This window comes from Thamnophis elegans, chromosome 12 (genome assembly GCF_009769535.1).
Source record: "Thamnophis elegans isolate rThaEle1 chromosome 12, rThaEle1.pri, whole genome shotgun sequence".
Lineage (NCBI taxonomy): Eukaryota > Metazoa > Chordata > Lepidosauria > Squamata > Colubridae > Thamnophis > Thamnophis elegans.
The window spans coordinates 54,227,531-54,246,240 of NC_045552.1; the positions used below are offsets into that span (position 1 = coordinate 54,227,531).

The 18,710-nt window shown below is 43.4% G+C and overlaps 2 protein-coding genes across 2 annotated transcripts; one reads left to right on the top strand and one right to left on the bottom strand.

The window, feature by feature from the left end:
* Positions 1–147: 147 nt before the first annotated feature.
* NKAP (NFKB activating protein) lies at positions 148–11,078 on the top strand. Its single transcript, XM_032228295.1, is given in 10 exon segments — positions 148–416; positions 2,360–2,440; positions 2,535–2,611; positions 3,867–3,936; positions 4,695–4,744; positions 5,529–5,577; positions 6,340–6,455; positions 7,618–7,693; positions 7,877–8,026; positions 9,775–11,078. Coding segments are annotated over 10 exon segments (1,059 nt in total). The 5' UTR covers positions 148–201; the 3' UTR covers positions 9,950–11,078.
* Positions 11,079–11,924: 846 nt separating this feature from the next.
* Positions 11,925–16,278, bottom strand: AKAP14 (A-kinase anchoring protein 14). Its single transcript, XM_032228549.1, has 4 exons — positions 16,273–16,278; positions 14,723–14,902; positions 12,715–12,767; positions 11,925–12,009 (listed from the first exon to the last, which is right to left on the bottom strand). Exons 1-4 carry the CDS (start codon positions 16,276–16,278, stop codon positions 11,925–11,927), a joined length of 324 nt encoding a protein of 107 aa, XP_032084440.1.
* Between the last annotated feature and the right edge of the window lie 2,432 nt (positions 16,279–18,710).

Genomic DNA, 18,710 nt, shown 5'->3' on the forward strand with positions numbered 1-18,710 from the left:
GATTTTAAGCGGTGCCAGGAGTGAAGTCTGCGCGCACCTCTTGTCCTTTCGTGCCTCTAGGGCCAGAAGTGACTCTTCCTAAAAGAAAATCGGAGGGCGGAGGCGGCGTAGTATGGCGCTTTCAGGATGTGACGTCATAAAACCGGAAGTCGCGATGTTGTGGCCTAGAGAAGCCGCCGAGGCCTGGTCGCCTCAGCAGCCATGGGGCCCGTGTCTCGTTCGCGGAGCCCCCTGGACTCCCCGGGGCCCCGACGGGCACGAGAAAACGGCTCGGCCAGCCCCTCTCCGTCCAGGCACAGCCGCAGCCGCCGGTCTCGCTCTCGGGAGCACAGCGGATTCCGGCGCCCGCATCACTTCGGTTACCGGCATGACCCGGAGCACTACGGCAAGGAGCAGGAGGAGTCGCTGCGGCAGAGGCGAGTGGCTGCCCGCCGGGCGATCGGGCTCGGCTCCGAGGGTTGAAAAACCGCGGTTGTTTTTGTTTATGGCTGCTCTCGCTGTCAGCCATATGTCGGCTTTGAGTTTTGGGTCCTCTTGTGTTATATCTGGTTGTTACTATTGCTATTGTTTACTATCGCTATTTACTATTACTATTCTTACTACTACTAATAGTAATAGTAAATAATACTAACAATTATAATAAGCACCAAGGACCCCACAATATTATTAACCCCATCCGTGGTCACCCTCATTTTGTGGGGTAATAGTAATAACAACAATAATAATGATAATAATAAAGATTGTACTAATGATAGTACTAATAATAGTAATAGTAATATTTATTGCTACTGTTACCACTATTGCTACTACTTCTACATTGTTGTTGTTGTTATACTTTAATATTACTTCGTTACTTTATTTTACTGTTATTACTATTACCCCACAACAATGAAGGGGGTTAATAATAATATTGAGGGGGTCCTTGGTGCTCTCTGAGCTTGTTTCATTACCAAACTAAGTAACATCATCAGTGTTAGAAGGGAGTGGGCTTGCTTGCTGTTTATATCCTTGCTCTGATTAATTAATATATATAAACAGAGAGCCAACCCGCTCTCTACTAGCACTGATGACGTTGCCTAGTTGGGTAATGAAAAGTCTGCCAGAAAACACTCAAGCTCAGAGACCATCCAGAACCCCGTAGCTGCAAATATTTTCCTCTTTCAATATTATTATACAATTGTATCACAGTGGCCAGTTGTTTCGCCGGATTTGGCATTGGTTACTAGTCGGGCCCCACCCAGGGGCCTAGGACGTCGTAACGTATTTTCGTAATATGCGTGCAGATCCAAGCAGTGCGGCTTTTTGCATTTGACTGATGGTGATTTTGTCAATTTTTAACTGTTTTAAATGTAATTCCAGTGCTTTTGGAATAGCACCCAGTGTGCCAATTACCACTGGAATTATCACTGCTGAATTTCGATTTTTAAGTCCTGGTATCTTGCGATTTTTTCATGTTCCTTCTCGGCGACCCTGCTATCACCTGGTATTGCGATGTCTATGATTGTGACCTTATTTTTCTCAACCAGTGTGATGTCTGGTGTATTATGCGCCAGTATTTTGTCCGTTTGTATACGGAAATCCCACAAGATCTTGACCATCTGATTTTCGGTGACTTTTTCAGGCTGATGTTCCCACCAGTTTGTTGTTGCGTAATGAAAAGTCTTGCCAGAAAACACTCAAGCTTAGAGACCATCCAGAGCCCCGTAGTTGCAAATATTTTCCTCTTTCAATAATATTATTATTATTATTATTATTATTATTATTATTATTGGGCATGAGGTCTTTCCTAGCTGCTGGAGGTGAAGGGTGATCGATCCGTTTATGGCGGGGGAGCAATATTGATCCAAAGATGCAGCAACATATGTTACTGCAACAAAGGATTTTGTGATCCTTTGTAACTCTTTTGTATGTAATGTATTGTTGGAGTCCATTGATTAATAAAGTGGCAGATTTTTAAATATATATATTTTAGTGTGTTTGGGGTTTTATTTATTTTATGTTTTATTGTTTTATTAAATGTTAAATTTGCCCATCTCCCTACATAGGGAGTATGGACAGTGAACAAATAAAATATTAAACCTCAGAGATAGGGTATAAAATTTAAGAACACCCTCCTCCTGATTTAATTTATTGATTAAAATTCAGTGTTAAAAGTTAATTGAAAGCTGGGCAGAAGGCTTTCAGAATGCTAATCAGCCCCTGGGGGATAATTGGGGGAGGATTTGCAGTCCTTTTCTTGAAAATTGGAGGGCTTTGTCCACCACCTTTCTATTTGTGCGTTAACATTTTGGTTTGAGGTGAAGATGATATCATTTTCCTGCAGTTCTGACTATTAAAAAATATATATTATTTTTTACAGGCGACTAAATGAGAGAGAACGAATAGGCGAACTAGGAGCACCTGAAATCTGGGGACTCTCACCAAAACTTCCTGAGCCAGAGTAAAACTTGCATTTAATTTAAGTTACATTTGTATTTCCCCTTGGGCACTATAGTTGATAGAACTTTAAAATGATATTCTGATTTTAAATCTAGCTCTGATGAACACACACCCGCAGAAGACGAAGATGGATCATCTAAAAAGAGCAGCACCTCTGAGTCTAGTTCAGAAGGTAAACTGATGTGTTTGACTACATCAGTAGTATCTGTGGGGAACTCATTCTACTTTCAGTTGTAAATCGCATTTCTGAAATTGTCCAGAATAATTCCAGTGTCAGCGTTCCAAATATCATCCAAAATTAAATCAGAGTCCAAGGCAAAGCATTGCTCTTAAGTTCCAATTTATTAAGAGAGACATGTTGGCACATCTGTGGAAAACCCGAATCTGAAAGCTTCCTGGGTTTTCCACCCAGTTGAAAGTTCATGATCTTGTCCCCACACCCACAAGTCCATTACATGGTCCAATCTTCCACTGCCACGCTGGCAGTTCCACCCATCTTGTTCCGGTCAGGTGCAGAGACAGAGGATGATCTTGGCTTCTAGAAAGGAATTTTATTTTGACAACACATTCTCCTTATTATTCCCCCTCCCAATTCCCCACTAATGAAACAGCATAGTAAAATAATAGTGTGTGTGGCAGGCCAAAGATCCTAAAAGGAATATAACTGCAGGCCTGACATCCAGATTGCTACTTCTTAACTCAGGAAAAGCGTGTGTTCTCTGAAAACTATAGATGTGATTTGAATGTGACGTTCCTGCTTTTTGCTCCCCTATATTTTGCTCCCCTATATTGCCGTGAAATAAAGGTTGTTTTTAAAGAAGGGGGTCCTCAACATACAGTAGTTCATTAAGTGACCAAAGTTGCAATGGAATTGAAAAAGTGTTTTTCACACTTATGACCGTTGCACCATCCCCACAGTTAAGGGAACAAAATTCGGATGCTTTACAACTGGTTCATATTTATGACGGTTGCAGTGTCCCATGGTTATGTGATCTTGTTTTGCAACTTAACAAGCAAAATCAATGGGGAAGCTGGATTTACTTAACAAACAAGGGTGTTACTAACGTAACGATTGCAGTGATCCTCTTGGCAGCTGTGGCAAACAGTCATAAAATGGGGCAAATCTCACTTAAATGTCTTGCTTAGTGACATAAATGTTGGACTCAATTGTGGTCGTATGTCGAGAGCTGCCTGTAATTGTTCCTTGCATCTCTGGAACTGACAAAAGGTGGATCATATTTCAGGAGGAATCCTATTAGAATGAATTTTTTGGAAATTGAGTCCTGGTAATTGGATTTATTTATTAAAAATAAGTGCATTCAACTTCCAGAGAATTCTGTCTGAATGACTTAAGAATCTTCATCGGCCTATTAGAATGAATTGTTTATCTGATTATAAACCAGATACTTTTTAAATATATTTTTTAGAGGAAGAGAAGAAAAGGAAGAAGAAGAAGAAGAAAAAGAAAAAGGCTGCAGCACGTAAGTATCAAGTTACGTGATACTTGGGAATAACGCTCTTCCTTGATTTTGGATTATATACAGGAGGAAAAAAATCATATTTTTGCTGAAATGAAAAAGGAATATGATGAGTTTGGTTCAGTTTAATCTTTAAGTGTCTTTTTACCATTCTGTTTGGTTCAAAGAATATGTCACTTGTACTTTCAGAAATTTTACTTAATAGAGAATCAATATATCATGCCAACAATTCTTTATTTTATCATTAAACTAATGGGGAATTAAATATAAAAAATTTCTCAGATGGTACAGTGTTCTGACCCCCCCTCGTCCCACATCAACACACACTCCGAGCCAAAGATAAGTTACAGCATTTAATTAACAGACAGACAGGTCCTTGGCAGCAAACCGGCACAGACAAGCTTGGGCAGCAATCCAGCACAGATAAGGCTTGGCAGCAATCCAGCCTGCCAAGCTCACAATAATGTTCTCCGACATTAATTCCTGCGTTAACTTCTCCAAGAGGGGCGTGTGCACAAGTAGTCCTTTTATAGTCTGGAGAGGAGCCTAATGACCACCAGCTGAGTGCAATTACCTCCTGTACTTGCGCAACTGTTCCTGATGCCTATTAGCTCTTCGGTGCCAGGCATCCAGGAACAACTCACTGCTGGCGTCCGGATCACTCTCCCTTGTCTCCTCCCCACTGGTCCAAGTCTCAGGCGCCTTCTGGTGGCCAACCAGCCTCTCTGCACCCTGCTCGGAGTCGGAACCCTGTCCAGGGTCCTCCACATCCTCCAGAGCCGACTCATAGGGCCCCTCGCTGTCGGAGTCTGGTGGCAGCTCCAACGGCTCCTGCTGGGCCACAACAGTACAGTATATGTATCTGGAACAGGAGCATTCAGCCTTAGCAACTTTAAGACTTGTGGACCTCAACTCCCAGAATTCCCCAGCCAACACATATTTTCTTACACAGCATGTCCATATGATTCGCTGACTACTGGAACTGCATTACTGCTTCACAACTTCCTCTGCTTTATCAAACCAAGAAAAAGATTGATTTAAGATCATCCTTAAAGATTCGTAATGGATACTTGAGAGACCGCTTGCTGCCAATTACCTCCCATAGACCCATTAGATCTCACAGGGTTGGCCTCCTCAGGGTGCCATCTACCAACCAATGCCACCTGGCTACTACCCGGGGGAGGGCCTTCTCTGTGGCAGCTCCGGCCCTCTGGAATGAACTCCCCGCAGGGATTCGGACCCTCACCTCTCTCCAGGCCTTCCGAAAAGCCGTCAAAACTGGCTTTGCCGGCAGGCCTGGGGGTGATGAGTTCCCTCCCCTCTCGACATGTATGGTTGTGCGACTGTTGTCTACTTTTATTATTTGTATTTTGTCTTTTATGTTCCCCCTTTTTTTCCCCCTTGAATTGTTCGCCGCCCTGAGTCCTCCCGGAGAAGGGTGGCATACAAATAATAAAAAAATCAAAGTCAAATCAAAATCAAATTAGAGATTTGCATCTGAATCTTTTTGATTCATTCCCTTAGTCTGGTTACTCCCGTCACTATATTTTATCCCTCTTGGAAACATGTTTTAAGATTTCTTTCTCACCCCCCCCCCCTTTAATACTTCAGGTGAGGAGGAGAAGAAAAGAGCCAAGAAGAAGCGAAAGAAGCATAGAAAGTAAGAACCCTTTTAAAAATAATCTGCATGCTTCCTGTATTAAAAATGTTATATCATTCTTCCCTCAACTACCTAAGGACAGAGTCAGGAACGACTAGCATACGTGTGCGAGGGGAACCTTCACCTTTACCTCTTTCTTTCTTTTTTGCATGTTTATTTTTTATTTTTTATTACATAGACAACAATGGGAAAAGGAGAAGAAGAAAAAAAAGGGGGGGGAACCCCATCATCACATACAATATGTCATTTGATCACAGGTGCATCCCTACTACGTTTATACATCCCATATCTCTCTGTTGTATATTTAATAAACACCACAATAAGCTAGGGGTTTTTTTTTAAAAAAAAAAGGTGGGGGGGAAGGAGGGGGAAGCCAAAAAGGACAAAAAAGTCCAAAAAAGAAGGGGGGGGGGGAACCAACCATCATCACATGCAGCATGTCATTTGGTTACAGTTGTTTTAACATCTGCATCTTCAAATAATATTTACCGTCTCAGATATTTCATCTAATATAACTAAAGGCCTCATTTTCATTCTACAATATATATTCAGTTAACATTAGCATTATTTCCCCCCAGAAAGTATACTTCTATTCATTGTTAACCTTGCATTTCATACCTTCAAACAGAGATCTTATTCCTTTATTTTTCAACAAGGCGTCGCTGCCTATATATACCAGTTTTCATTTGTTCCCCCATTAGAATTGCTTTATCAGCAGCGAAATATCATTATAGTAAGTTCTTCACCTCTTTTAATGACTAGGAAAAAGAGCAAGAAAAAGAAGAGTAAGAAGAGCAGGAAGGATTCTAGCGACTCAAGCAGTGAAGATTCTGACGAGGAAACTCTGTATGGGGACGAACTCTGGATTGAGAGATCAAGTAGGTGCTTACCACTGAGGATGGGGGATAGCTAAGATCAAGTAATGTGCATCCCTTTGGTTCAGAGAGATGCACCTCATCTCAGAATGTTTTAAAACTCAAGTTCCTTTCATTGAGAGATTACATGCTGCTTTAAGGATGTTGTGTTTACATCCTTTTTCCCCGAGTCTGGATTGTATTTTTTTATGCTTTTGTCTCGTAAAATGGGCTTTATCATTCCTGTTTATTAATGATGTACAGGTAGTCCTCGACCCACCACCACAATTGAGGCCACAGTTTTTGTTGTTAAGTCAGACATTTGTTAAGTGAGTCTGGGCCCCCATTTTACGACTTTCCTTGCCACAGCTGTTAAGTGAATCACTGCAGTTGTTAGTAACCCCGTTGTTAAGAGAATCCGGCTTCCCCATTGACTTTGCTTGTCGGGAGGTCGCCAAAGTAGATCACATGACCCTGGGGCGCTGCAACAGTCATAAGTACGAACCCGTTGCCAAGCGCTTAAATTCTGATCGCACGATCCTGTGGATGCCGCAAAGGTTGTAATTGTGAAAAAACGGAGTATAAGACGCACCAAGGTTTTGAAGAGGCAATTTTTTTTTAAAGGTTTTACACTCTGTAAACCTCCCAAAAGGTTTTTCATGTTTTTTTGCGAAAACGGGACCATTTTTTTTTTTCAAAAAAAGGGCATGAATAGCCCTTAGGAGGCTTATAGAGTGTTCCTGGGGGGCAGTGGGGGGGCAAAAACGAGCAAAAAAGCATCGTTTTTTGTCAAAAAGGCATTAGGAAGCTTATAGAGTGCTGCTGGGGGCTGTGGGGGGGGGCAAAGTTGAGCAAAAAATGGCCCATTTATTGCTCATTTCTGCCCTCCCCAGCCCCCAGGAGCTCTCTGAAAGCTTTCTAAAGGCTCTGCACGGCCATTTTGGTGAAGGGGGCAGGGTTTCAGGAGGCAAAAAAAAATGCTGTATTCAGTGTATAAGATGCACCAGATTTTCAGCCTCTTTTTTTTTTAGGGGAAAAAGGTGTGTCTTATACTCCAAAAAATACGGTATTTCCACAGTCGTCGCTGGCTTGTAATTTTTATGCTTCCTCTCGTAAAACGGGGCTTTATCATGATTGGTTATTAATGAATTTCACCACCACCACCACCACCTCTTATTTATTGCAGAAAACACAGATGCCGTGGATTTTATTGGCCCAGAAGCTCCCATCACTCATGCTTCTCAAGACGACCGCCCTTTGAAGTGAGTGCTGCCCTCTAGGGCTGATAACCAGCTAGGAGGGAGCAGGATGGTTGTAGATATGGATCCCAGACCCGGGGCGAGCTGCAACACCAGGCTGGGGGGAAACAACCTGTATTACTTTCTCTGTGTGTGTCTTTTGTATTTGCTGTGGTTTACATTGGCATTCTCTTTCTCCTCCTAAAGCTACGGACATGCTTTGCTGCCCGGTGAAGGTGCCGCCATGGCCGAGTACGTCAAGGCAGGCAAGCGGATCCCCCGCAGAGGCGAGATCGGCCTCACCAGTGAAGAAATCGCTTCGTTTGAGAAATCCGGCTATGTTATGAGTGGCAGCAGGTAAGCAAGTTAAAGGTACCCAGGCAATCTCAGAACAAAGAATAGATAGCAATAGCAGTTAGACTTATATACCGCTTCATAGGGCTTTCAGCCCTCTCTAAGCGGTTTACAGAGTCAGCATATCGCCCCCACAGTCTGGGTTCTCATTTCACCCACCTCGGAAGGATGGAAGGCTGAGTCAACCTTGAGCCGGTGAGATTAGAACCGCCGAACTGCAGATAACAGTCAGCTGAAGTGGCCTGCAGTACTGCACCCTAACCACTGCGCCACCTCAGCTCTTGCTTGTATTTTATTCCTGATTGTAATGAAGAAAACTGAATTGTGTTGAATTGCACTTGATCATGATTACGCTGTCCTCTATTGAATGCCTTTGTTTCTGTACAATCAAAAATGATGGTTTGGCAGTAATACGTCATCCGGGAATTTCAGTCTCTGCATCTGTGCTGTAAGCTCTAAGACTTAGAATAACTTTATTGTCACGTTGAATGTACTCTAATCGGCATACAAATCAGATTTTGTGGCAAACAGCTCTCAAAGCTGCCTCCGCCTCCAATGTACACTATATAATAAATACAAAATACAAAATAAATACAAAACTGTTCTGACCCCCCTCCGTACGGTGAGTCACGGCAACACAAGATTACTGCTAGACAATTTATTCACAGTAAATTAACACACCGACAAGATTTTGGCAGCAACCCAGACTTCCACAGATAAGATATACATACAAGAGCTTCTCCAGCTTTAGTATAATAGTTGAGTCCTGCAAAAAGCCTCCTCCCAAAGTCTCTTCTTATATACTCTCTTGGGAGGAGCCTAACCACAACCACCTGGCCCCAATTATCTTCTGTATCTCCATAGTTGCTGTTGGCGCTTATCTGCCCGTCTCTGGCTGGTGTCCGAGACCAACTCCCTTAGCTCCTCCCCACTGCTCCAGGGCCTGACGTCAGGGACCAACTCCCTTTGGTTTTCACTGCTGCTCCAGGCCTCAGGCGCCTTCTGGTGGCCAACCAGCCTCTCTGGTCCCTGCTCGGACTCTGAACCCTGTCCAGGGTCCTCCACATCTTCCAGAGCCGACTCATAGGGTCCCTCGCTATCGGAGTCTGTTTGCAGCTCCAACGGCTCCTGCTGGGCCACAACACAAAACTATACATATACATGAAGCAACCTATCTAGGTCAGATGTATACCCTGTTTCCCTGAAAATAAGACCTCCCCGGATAATAAGCTCAATCGGGCTTTTGAGCACATGCGCTAAAATAAGCCCTCCCTGAAAATATTGCAGCACAGTAGCAGCCTTGAGGAGACCACGCTCGCCGCCTCCTGCACCTCAAAAATAATAAGACCCCCTCGAAAATAAGGCCAAGCGCTTATTTCGGGGGTCAAAAGAAAATAAGACCTTGTCTTATTTTCAGGGAAACATGGTATATGTACATTGCGAGAAAAATGAATCTTGCCAGTTTTACTTATTATTCTATCTCAGTGTTTCGCAACCTTGGCACCTTTCAGATAGGTGGACTTCAACTCCCAGAATTCCCCAGCCAGTTATGGAATTCTGGGACTCGAAGTCTACACACATCTCAAAGATGTGATGAGAAACTCTCCTCTAGGTGGATTCTTGCAGTTCCTGAATGCTGGTTAAAGGGGTGGAAGGGAAGGGAAATGGCTGAAATGTAATGAAAATTCTCTGTTGCCGGTTGACGCCTTAAGTGTTGGTATTTCACTGATGGTGACCGTCTCTCTCCTTAGGCATCGGCGAATGGAAGCGGTGCGTCTGCGGAAAGAGAACCAGATCTACAGCGCGGATGAGAAGAGGGCCCTGGCGTCTTTCAACCAGGAGGAAAGGCGAAAGAGAGAAAACAAGATCCTAGCCAGCTTCCGGGAAATGGTCTACCGAAAAACTAAGGGCAAAGATGAGAAATGAAAGACATGTCCTCCTTAGTGTTGACAGGCAGATGGGTGGGTCAAATTCTTGACAAATGGCTTTGTGCTACAGGAATTTGGGGAAACAGTCCATAGATATCCATCTTAAGAACCCTGATTGGTCTAGTGAGGCCTCCTGGAACTAATTTGCAGGGTTTTTCCAACTTGCAATCCAAGTCAGATTAACCAAAGCGGGCCAATCGGTACCACCACAATGCCAAGAAACTACTGAGAATATTCTTGCTCCTTTGTCATTGAGAAAGTAGCACTTTAAAAAAAAATCAGTTGGAGCAAAAATTTCCATTTATTGGGGTTGAGTGAAGACTGTTTTCTATCAACTTCGACAAGAAGAACATATTAAGCCCTGAATGGACTCTTATAAGATCTCTTATAGGACAAGATCTCTTATAGGACAAGTGTGTTTTGTGAAAAATGGCCAGGACATACCCTGGGTCTAACTCTGCACCCAAAAATCAGAAATAGCTTTAATGTTGATGGTTGCCTTTATAAGCTTCCTGCCTTGAACAGACCCACAAATATTATTAAAACAGAGAAAAACAATGTTTAAATCATGATCTTGTTTTCTGGCTTAGACTGTCAAACGTGGGATGTCTGCTACTTGTAAATAGGAACACAAAATATTCTTTTCATTTTGAGATTTCTTGCAGATTTAATACCGTGTTAAGTCTGGCTTTCATCATTTTGCAAGCAAAAATGCCTTTTGAGGATCGGTAAAATACATTTCCTGCTCGACTAGGTGTAAATAGCTTTTTTTTTTTAAAGCAACGCAGAGGAGATGAACAACCAGCTGAATGTTTTTTAACCCTTTAGTTCCTTCAAAATGCCTTTATAGATAAAATATGTGGGTTGGAATTCAAAGCCCATGTACCAACTGCGGTGTATTGAGATTTTGAGTTTCTGTTCCCTTTTGTTAATTTTGAGTGTACCCTAAACTTTAGAAACAGCTGGAGCCACATTTTGAAACAAGGAAGAGGAAAAAATCCCAATGTAAATACACCCCAGTATCAAGGACACCTTTATTGAATGCATTCTGGACATTACTTTTTTGCACAGTATGGTACACCACTTCTAAATTGTATTTTTAAAATAAAATGCCTTCCCTAAGTACAGGTGGCTGTGTTTTTATTTTTTGAGGTGAGTTCCAAAGTTATGCTGGAACATACATTAGATAGATAGATAGATAGATAGATAGATAGATAGATAGATAGATAGATAGATAGATAGATAGATAGATAGATAGATAGATGATAGATAGATGATAGATAGATAGATAGATAGATAGATAGATAGATAGATGATAGATTGATAGATGATAGATTGATAGATGATAGATAGATAGATGATAGATAGATAGATAGATGATAGATTGATAGATAGATTAGATAGATAGATAGATTAGATAGATAGATAGATAGATAGATAGATAGATAGATAGATAGATAGATAAAGAAATTTGTGTAATATCTCCCATCTTCTGCTGAAAATGTCAAAGAGTTTTAAAACTGTTCATGTGTTTTAATTTGGTTAAACCCAAAGATATTTTTTCAACAGGCAACTGGACTTGGTTTTTTCTTAAAGACGTTTCGCTTCTCATCCAAGAAGCCACTTCAGTTCTGACTGAATAGTGTAGGATGGAAGGATTTATATTCCACCATTCAGACAGAACTGAAGAAGATTCCTGGATGAGAAGCGAAGCATCTTCAAGGAAAAACAAAGCCCAGTTGCTTTTTTTTTTTTTTTAAATCACCTTTGGGACAACCATGACCTGGATGACTGAGAATCTCCATAAACTATTTGGTTAAAAGTTTTTCTTCCTGCATTTCATCGACATGCACGGCACAAAGAGATCAAAACAAAGAGTTTGATTACGGCAACCCTTGAATTTTATTACCAAAAAAATAAAACAAAAGCAGGGTACCTATAGAGATTTTAATTTATTAACCATACCAGCAAAATTAAAAATCCACAGTCTCCATCATGACAATCTTACTTTCAATTACATCTTTGAGCCACTTCTCCTTAAAGCGAGTTTTTCCTGGCCTGTAAATAGAAAACAGCCCTTGAGTATTTTACACTCACAATTTTCATTTTATTTAAAATACAAATAGCTCTTATGACAAAGTGGGAACCCAGATGTATAAACCAATTGATTGGGGTGTGTGAACTGTTGTGGCTCAGCAGGAGCCGTTGGAGCTGCCACCAGACTCCGACAGCGAGGGGCCCTATGAGTCGGTTCTGGAGGATGTGGAGGACCCTGGAGAGGGTTCCGACTCTGAGCAGGGCGCAGAGTGGCTGGTTGGCCACCAGGAGGCGCCTGAGCCTAGGACCAGTGGGGAGGAGACAAGGGAGTGTGAGCCTGACGCCAGCAGTGAGTTCCTGGATGCCCAGCACCAAAGAGCTAATAGGCGTCAGGAACAGTTGCGCAATTACAGGAGGTAATTGCACTCAGCTGGTGGTAATTAGGCTCATCTCCAGACTATAAAAGGACTGCTTGTGCACACGCCCCTTTTGCAGAAGTCAACACATGAGTTAATGTTGGAGAACATCATTTTGAGCTTGGCAGGTTGGCTTGCTGCCAAGGCTTATCTGTACTGGTTTGCTGCCAAGGACCTATCTGTCTGTTATGCTTGGCTTTCAGCCACTGAGGTTTATGTTTCCTGTTAATTAAAGTGCTGTGAAATTCCAGTTAAGCTTGTCTCGGCATTTGTTACTGGACCGAGGAGGGGGACAGAACAGTGAACATACCTGTGAATGAGCTTATTGGTTTCCACCACAAAGAATACTTCAACTGGCAGCATCTGTATCGGGTAGAAAACCAAGTGTTAGTTTTATGAATGGCCACTGCGTCCCTCAGATGATTGCAGGATGCTGTAAATTTCATAAATTTCCTGTTGGTTGCCAAGCGCCCAAACATGACCACCGTAATGTTACAGTGGACATAAATGCAAGGACCAGTCGTAAGTCACTTTTTCCTAAGCTAGTTTAACCTCTACATGGGGCTGCCCTTGAAGAGTGTTCGAAGACTTCAGTTAGTCCAGAATGCAGCCGCGCGAGCGATTGTGGGTGCACCTAAGTACACCCCCTTTACACCTATCCTCCGCGAGCTGCACTGGCTGCCCATTGGTCTCCGAACACGCTTCAAAGTGCTAATCGTTACTTTTAAAGCCCTACATGGCATCGTACCTGGCCACCTGAGAGACCGCCTCCTGCCAATTACCTCCCAAAGACCGATTAGATCGCACAGACTAGGCCTTCTCCGGATCCCATCTGCCAGCCAATGTCGGCTGGCGACACCCCGGGGGAGGGCCTTCTCTGTTGCAGCTCCGGCCCTCTGGAACGAGCTCCCCATTGAGATCCGATGATTTATATATATATGATGTATATGTATATGTGTGTGTGTGTATATGTGTGTGTGTGTGTGTGTTATTTGTGCTGATAAATAAAAAAATAAATATCAGCACAAATAAAAAACACATATATAACAAAGGCAACAGTAAAAATATTGGGTTTCTGTCGTGATGGACTCTTGTGACGAGCCGATTGACAGATGATGGAAGCAGTTGGCTTCCTCCCATAATTGGGGCTTACCAGGGGTTGTGACTCTAAATATATATATAAATTTTGTATGCCGCCCACTCTCAAAAGAGACTCAGGGCGGCTTACAGTAAAAGGGAGGAGGGGTGTGTGTGTGTGTGTGTGTGTGTGTGTGTGTGTTATTTGTGCTGATAAATAAATAAAGGGAGCTTCCTCCCATAATTGGGGCTTACCAGGGGTTGTAAAAATCTTATATATATATATATATATATATATATATATATATATATATATTTAGAGTATATATATATATATATATATATAGATATAGATATACTCTAAATATATATAGATATACTCTAAATATATATAGATATAGATATAGATATATAGATATATAGATATATAGAGATAGAGAGATAGAGAGATAGAGAGATAGAGAGATAGAGAGATAGATAGATAGATAGATAGATAGATAGATAGATAGATAGATAGATAGATAGATAGATACCCCTCCTCCCTTTTACTGTAAGCCGCCCTGAGTCTCTTTTGAGAGTGGGCGGCATACAAAATTTAATAAATAAATAAATAAATACATAAACCTCTAACAGACACTAAATGCTAGGTTTTAAATCAATTAAACCCTTCTGGGCGTATGATCAGATTCTGAGAAGCAATTGATACAACAGATCAAAGAGAATATTTGTAGCTCGTGGTTGAACTGTGAGAATCCCTGGTGCTCTCCAAGCACGCTGGTTTTCTTGCCGACGTCTCATCATCAAACTAGGTAATATCATCAGTCCTAAAAGGGCATGGGGCTTGGTCACAGTTTCTATCCTAGCAGCTTGCTCTGTCGGTGTTGGTGGGGATAGTCTTGGTGGAGCCACAGTTCATGGATTTTAGAAGGCATCCCTAACATGACTTCATCACAATTGGGCTTCATTAAGGTGGTGCAGTGGTTAGAGTGCACTACTGCAGGCTACTTCCTCTGATCACCGGCTGCCTGCAATTTGGCAGTTCAAATCTCACCAGGCTCAAGGTTGTCTCAGCCTTCCATCCTTCCGAGGTGGGTAAAATGAGGACCCCTATTCTTGGGGGCAAGAGGCTGACTCTGTAAACCGCTTAGAGAGGGCTGTAAAAAGCACTGTGAAGCGGTACATAAGTCTAAGCGCTAAGTGCCATAGCTAATTGTCTCCCAAGAGGACCTCAAAATACTCACTCTGGGTTTGATTTTGGAAATCTCAATGACGAAATAGACACAGGCCGTGGCTTGAGGGATGGGCTTCCTGCATGTCGGGATGCTCCAGCGGACTCGGTAATAGTAGCGGGTGCTATACTGGAGTTCCTCGCTGTTGAGATAATTGCTCCAGTGCAGCCAACTTTCATGAAGCTCCCATGTCTGCAAGGATGAATATACTGCAAATCAGTGTTGTGGCTCGCCAGCAGCCAGCGGAGCTGGCAGCAGAGTCGGACAGTGAGGAGGTTAGGACAGCTGATAGCTGGTCATTTGCATCCTTTTAGCGAGTCGTTGAGTCCACTTGGAGGCCACCTGAGTGGTGCAAATGAGTGTGGAATGGCCTCAACAACACGGTAAAAGGATGCAAATGACCAGCTGTCTGCAAGACGTATAAACCCTTCCATTCCCCCACCATCCAGTCAGAGTTGAAGACGCTTCTCGGATGAGAAGCAAAACATCTTGAAAGAAAAAACCGGAAAGTCCACTCGTCTCTTGGACCAAAAAAGAAAAGCACCTTTGGGACAACCATGACTTGGAGTATTTCCTTTGACATTTGAACCTACGAGACCGTCTCCTGCCGCATACCTCCCTAAGACCGATAAGATCGCACAGGATGGGCCTTCTCCAGGCGTGACCCGTCAAAACCGCGCTCGACTAAGCCGCGCCCGATTAAACCGCGTCGCTGACGTCATCAACAGGGCGACAACAGCCAGCGCGGAGAAAGAAGGGCGCTTTAAATAGCGCTTTGAAAGCAAGCCGATTCAACTTAAAGTAAGGGTTAGGTTTAGGGTTAGCTTTAGGGTTAGCTTTAGGGTTAGGTTAAGGGTTAGGGTTAGGGTTAGGGTTAGGGTTAGGGTTAGGGTTATGTTAAGGGTTAGGATTAGGTTTAGGGTTAGGTTAAGGGTTAGGTTTAGGGTTAGGTTTAGGGTTAGGGTTAGGGTTAGGTTAAGGGTTAGGTTTAGGGTTAGGTTTAGGGTTAGGTTAAGGGTTAGGTTTAGGATTAGGTTTAGGGGGGTTAGGTTTAGGTTTAGGGATTAATTTTAGGTTTAGGGTTTACAGCGTGCTTCTGTCTCGTGCTTCTGTCTCCGCGCTGTTGTCGCCCTGTTGATGATGTCAGTGATGCGGTTTAGTCGGGCGCGGTTTAGTCTAGCGCGGTTTTGTGGTGGAACCTTCTCCAGGTGCCATCAACTGGACAATGTCGGCTGGCGATGCCTCGGAGTAGGGCCTTCTCTGTTGCCGCTCCGGCCCTATGGAATGAGCTACCCCCAGAGATCCGGACCCTACCCACTCTCATGGCCTTCCGTAAAGCTATCAAAACCTGGCTTTTCCAGCAGGCCTGGGGCTGTTGACCTCTCGATTGAGGTCCAGCCCCCCCTTTGACTGGGTGCATGTTGTATTTTCTTCTTAATCTTGTTGTATCTTATTGTTTTAATCCTTTTTAATATTTTTCATTTCTGTAAGCCGCCCGGAGTCCTCCGGGATTGGGCGGCCTATAAATTCAATAAATGAAATGAAATGGACGTGAGACTTACTTTCATATAGTCCTCAATCTGCAACAGACCTCTTCCGATGGAGAAATCTGTGCACCTCATCCAAGCAATATTTCGCATTTTGTATATGGCAGCTGAAGTTGATTGAGAAGGGTACAAATTAGCGCCTAGTCCCAAGTCGGACGACACCAATGCCCTGACACCTTCACGTCCCACCTTGGAGTACCTGCCTCTTCCTTCTTCAGGGCTATGACTTTGTCCACGGCCTCGTGGATCACCCCACCAACAACCGAGGCCGCTGCCTCCTGGATGTCTTCCTCCTCCTCCTCCTTCTCCTCCTCCTCCTCCATAATTGCTATGTATTTCTCTTCCAACGACATGGTCCTTGATGTCTTCAGCTTGTAGAAGATGGGGAGGAAAAGAGATTGGTTAGAATCCGAAGAAACCGTCTGGGAAAAAGGTTAGATTTGGGTTGGAGGCAAGTCCTTCAGCTGTGTGCCTGATTCAACTCACAGGAGACCCTCTAATAAACGCTTAGGCGATGCTAGTTGTCTAATTAGGGTAATCAGAACAATGAATTAGTTTCATTGGTCTAATTCTTCCTGATTACAGGAATTATAGGAAAAGGCTTATATACCACTTCATAGGGCCTTACAGCCCTTGGTAAGTGGTTTACAGCCTTTTGCCCCCAGCAATCTGGGTCCTCGTTTTACTGACCACAAAAGGATGGAAGGCCGTGTCAACCTTGAGCCGGTCAGGATCGAACTCCTGGCAGTGGGCACAGTTAGCAATAGCAATAGTACTTAGACTTATATACCACTTTACAGTACTTTACAGCCCTCTCTAAGCGATTTACAGAGTCAGCATCTTCGTCTCAACAATCTGGGTCCTCATTTTACCAACCTCAGAAGGATGGAAGGCTGAGTCAACCTTGAACAGGTCAGGATGAAATTCCTGGCAATGGGAAGTTAGTCTGTAATACTGCATTCTAACCACTGGGAAGGGAGGGAGGGAAGGAAAGGAAAGGAAAGGAAAGGAAAGGAAAGGAAAGGAAAGGAAGGAAGGAAGGAAGGAAGGAAGGAAGGAAGGAAGGGCAATAACCACAGCACTTAGATTATATACTGCTTTACAGCCCTCTCTAAGCAGTTTACAGAGTCAGCATCTTGCCCTCAACAATTTGGGTCCTCATTTTACCAACCTCGGAAGAATGGAAAGCTGAGTCAACCTTGAGCCAGTCAGGATCGAACTCCTGGCAGACAGCAGAATTAGCCTGCAATGCTGCACTCCAACCACAGCTCCGCCATGCTTCCCACAGAGAGTAACCTCCTACACCCCCGCCTTGTTTCAAACAGGGCCCAGTTGTTCTCCTCCTATCAGAAAATGCCAAGGACTAAACACAGAACGTTCTGGAGGCTAAAACGTAAGAACCATTGCAAGAATGGGCTCTGTCTGGTTTCATGAAAAGAAGGACCAGGGGAGACATGATAGCAGTGTTCCAATATCTCAGGGGCTGCCACAAGGGTCAAGCTATTCTCCAAAGCACCTGAAGGCAGGACAAGAAGCAACGGATGGAAACTAATCAAGCAGAGAAGCAACCTAGAACTGAGGAGAAATTTCCTGACCGAACAATTAATCAGTGGAACGACTTGCCTCCAGAAGTTGTGAATGCTCCAACACTGGAAGTTCTTAAGAAGGGATTGGACAACCATTTGTCTGAAAATGGTATAGGGTTTCCTGCTTGAGCAGGGGGTTGGACTAGAAGACCTCCAAGGTCCCTTCCTACTCTGTTATTTTGCATGCAAACCACATCTTGTATCACTCTTCCATACTTCCTACATGACAGCAGTTCTGCAAAAAAAAACACCAAACACCTTCCTTATCCCCCCCCCCCCCCACTTCCATCTTGCAATACGTGCCTGGCCACCTTTTGCGTTGTCCTTCAGAAATTAGTCGTGCGTGGAAGGAAAATGCACCGCGTGAATGTCGTATTTCTAGACCTCCCTATTTCCTGCTTGATCTGAAATGAAAAAAGGCAAGCCGCCGTCGGTAAGGAGTTACTCAGGAACGTCAAATGAATCTGTCACCCAGCCGAGAGGCTTGGGAATTTGGCTACCTGCTTAAAAAAAAATATAACCCCACTTTCAGGTTGCTTCGCTCTTGTGACGAAACCAAACCTTCTTTTTCTCTGGGATACAAGTTTCCCAAAGTCGATTGAGCTTCTGGCTGCAGCCTTGCAAAGTATTTGCTCACAAGCATCACTTAGGCAACCAATGTCCAGCCAAGAATTCTGCGGCATTGATATGTTGGAGAGATTCCATCAGGCTTAAAGGAAAAGTGCTAGGCAAGCATGGAGCCAATCAGGCGTGGGGGAATATCCGAGAGAACAAGATTAAAAGATGAATCACGTTTGCGTTTTTTTTTCCACAAGACCGAGCAGGCAGCCTCCTCGCGGCTTCTCAACCCCCTGATAAAAAAAATAT

Bases quoted from the DNA above. Each gene is read 5' to 3' on its own strand.
- AKAP14 (XM_032228549.1), bottom strand. The intron at 12,768-14,722 runs GTGAGTATTTTG...TACCCGATACAG, and splicing joins TTTCCAAAATCAAACCCAGA to ATGCTGCCAGTTGAAGTATT. The intron at 12,010-12,714 runs GTATGTTCACTG...TTCTATTTACAG, and splicing joins ACCAATAAGCTCATTCACAG to GCCAGGAAAAACTCGCTTTA.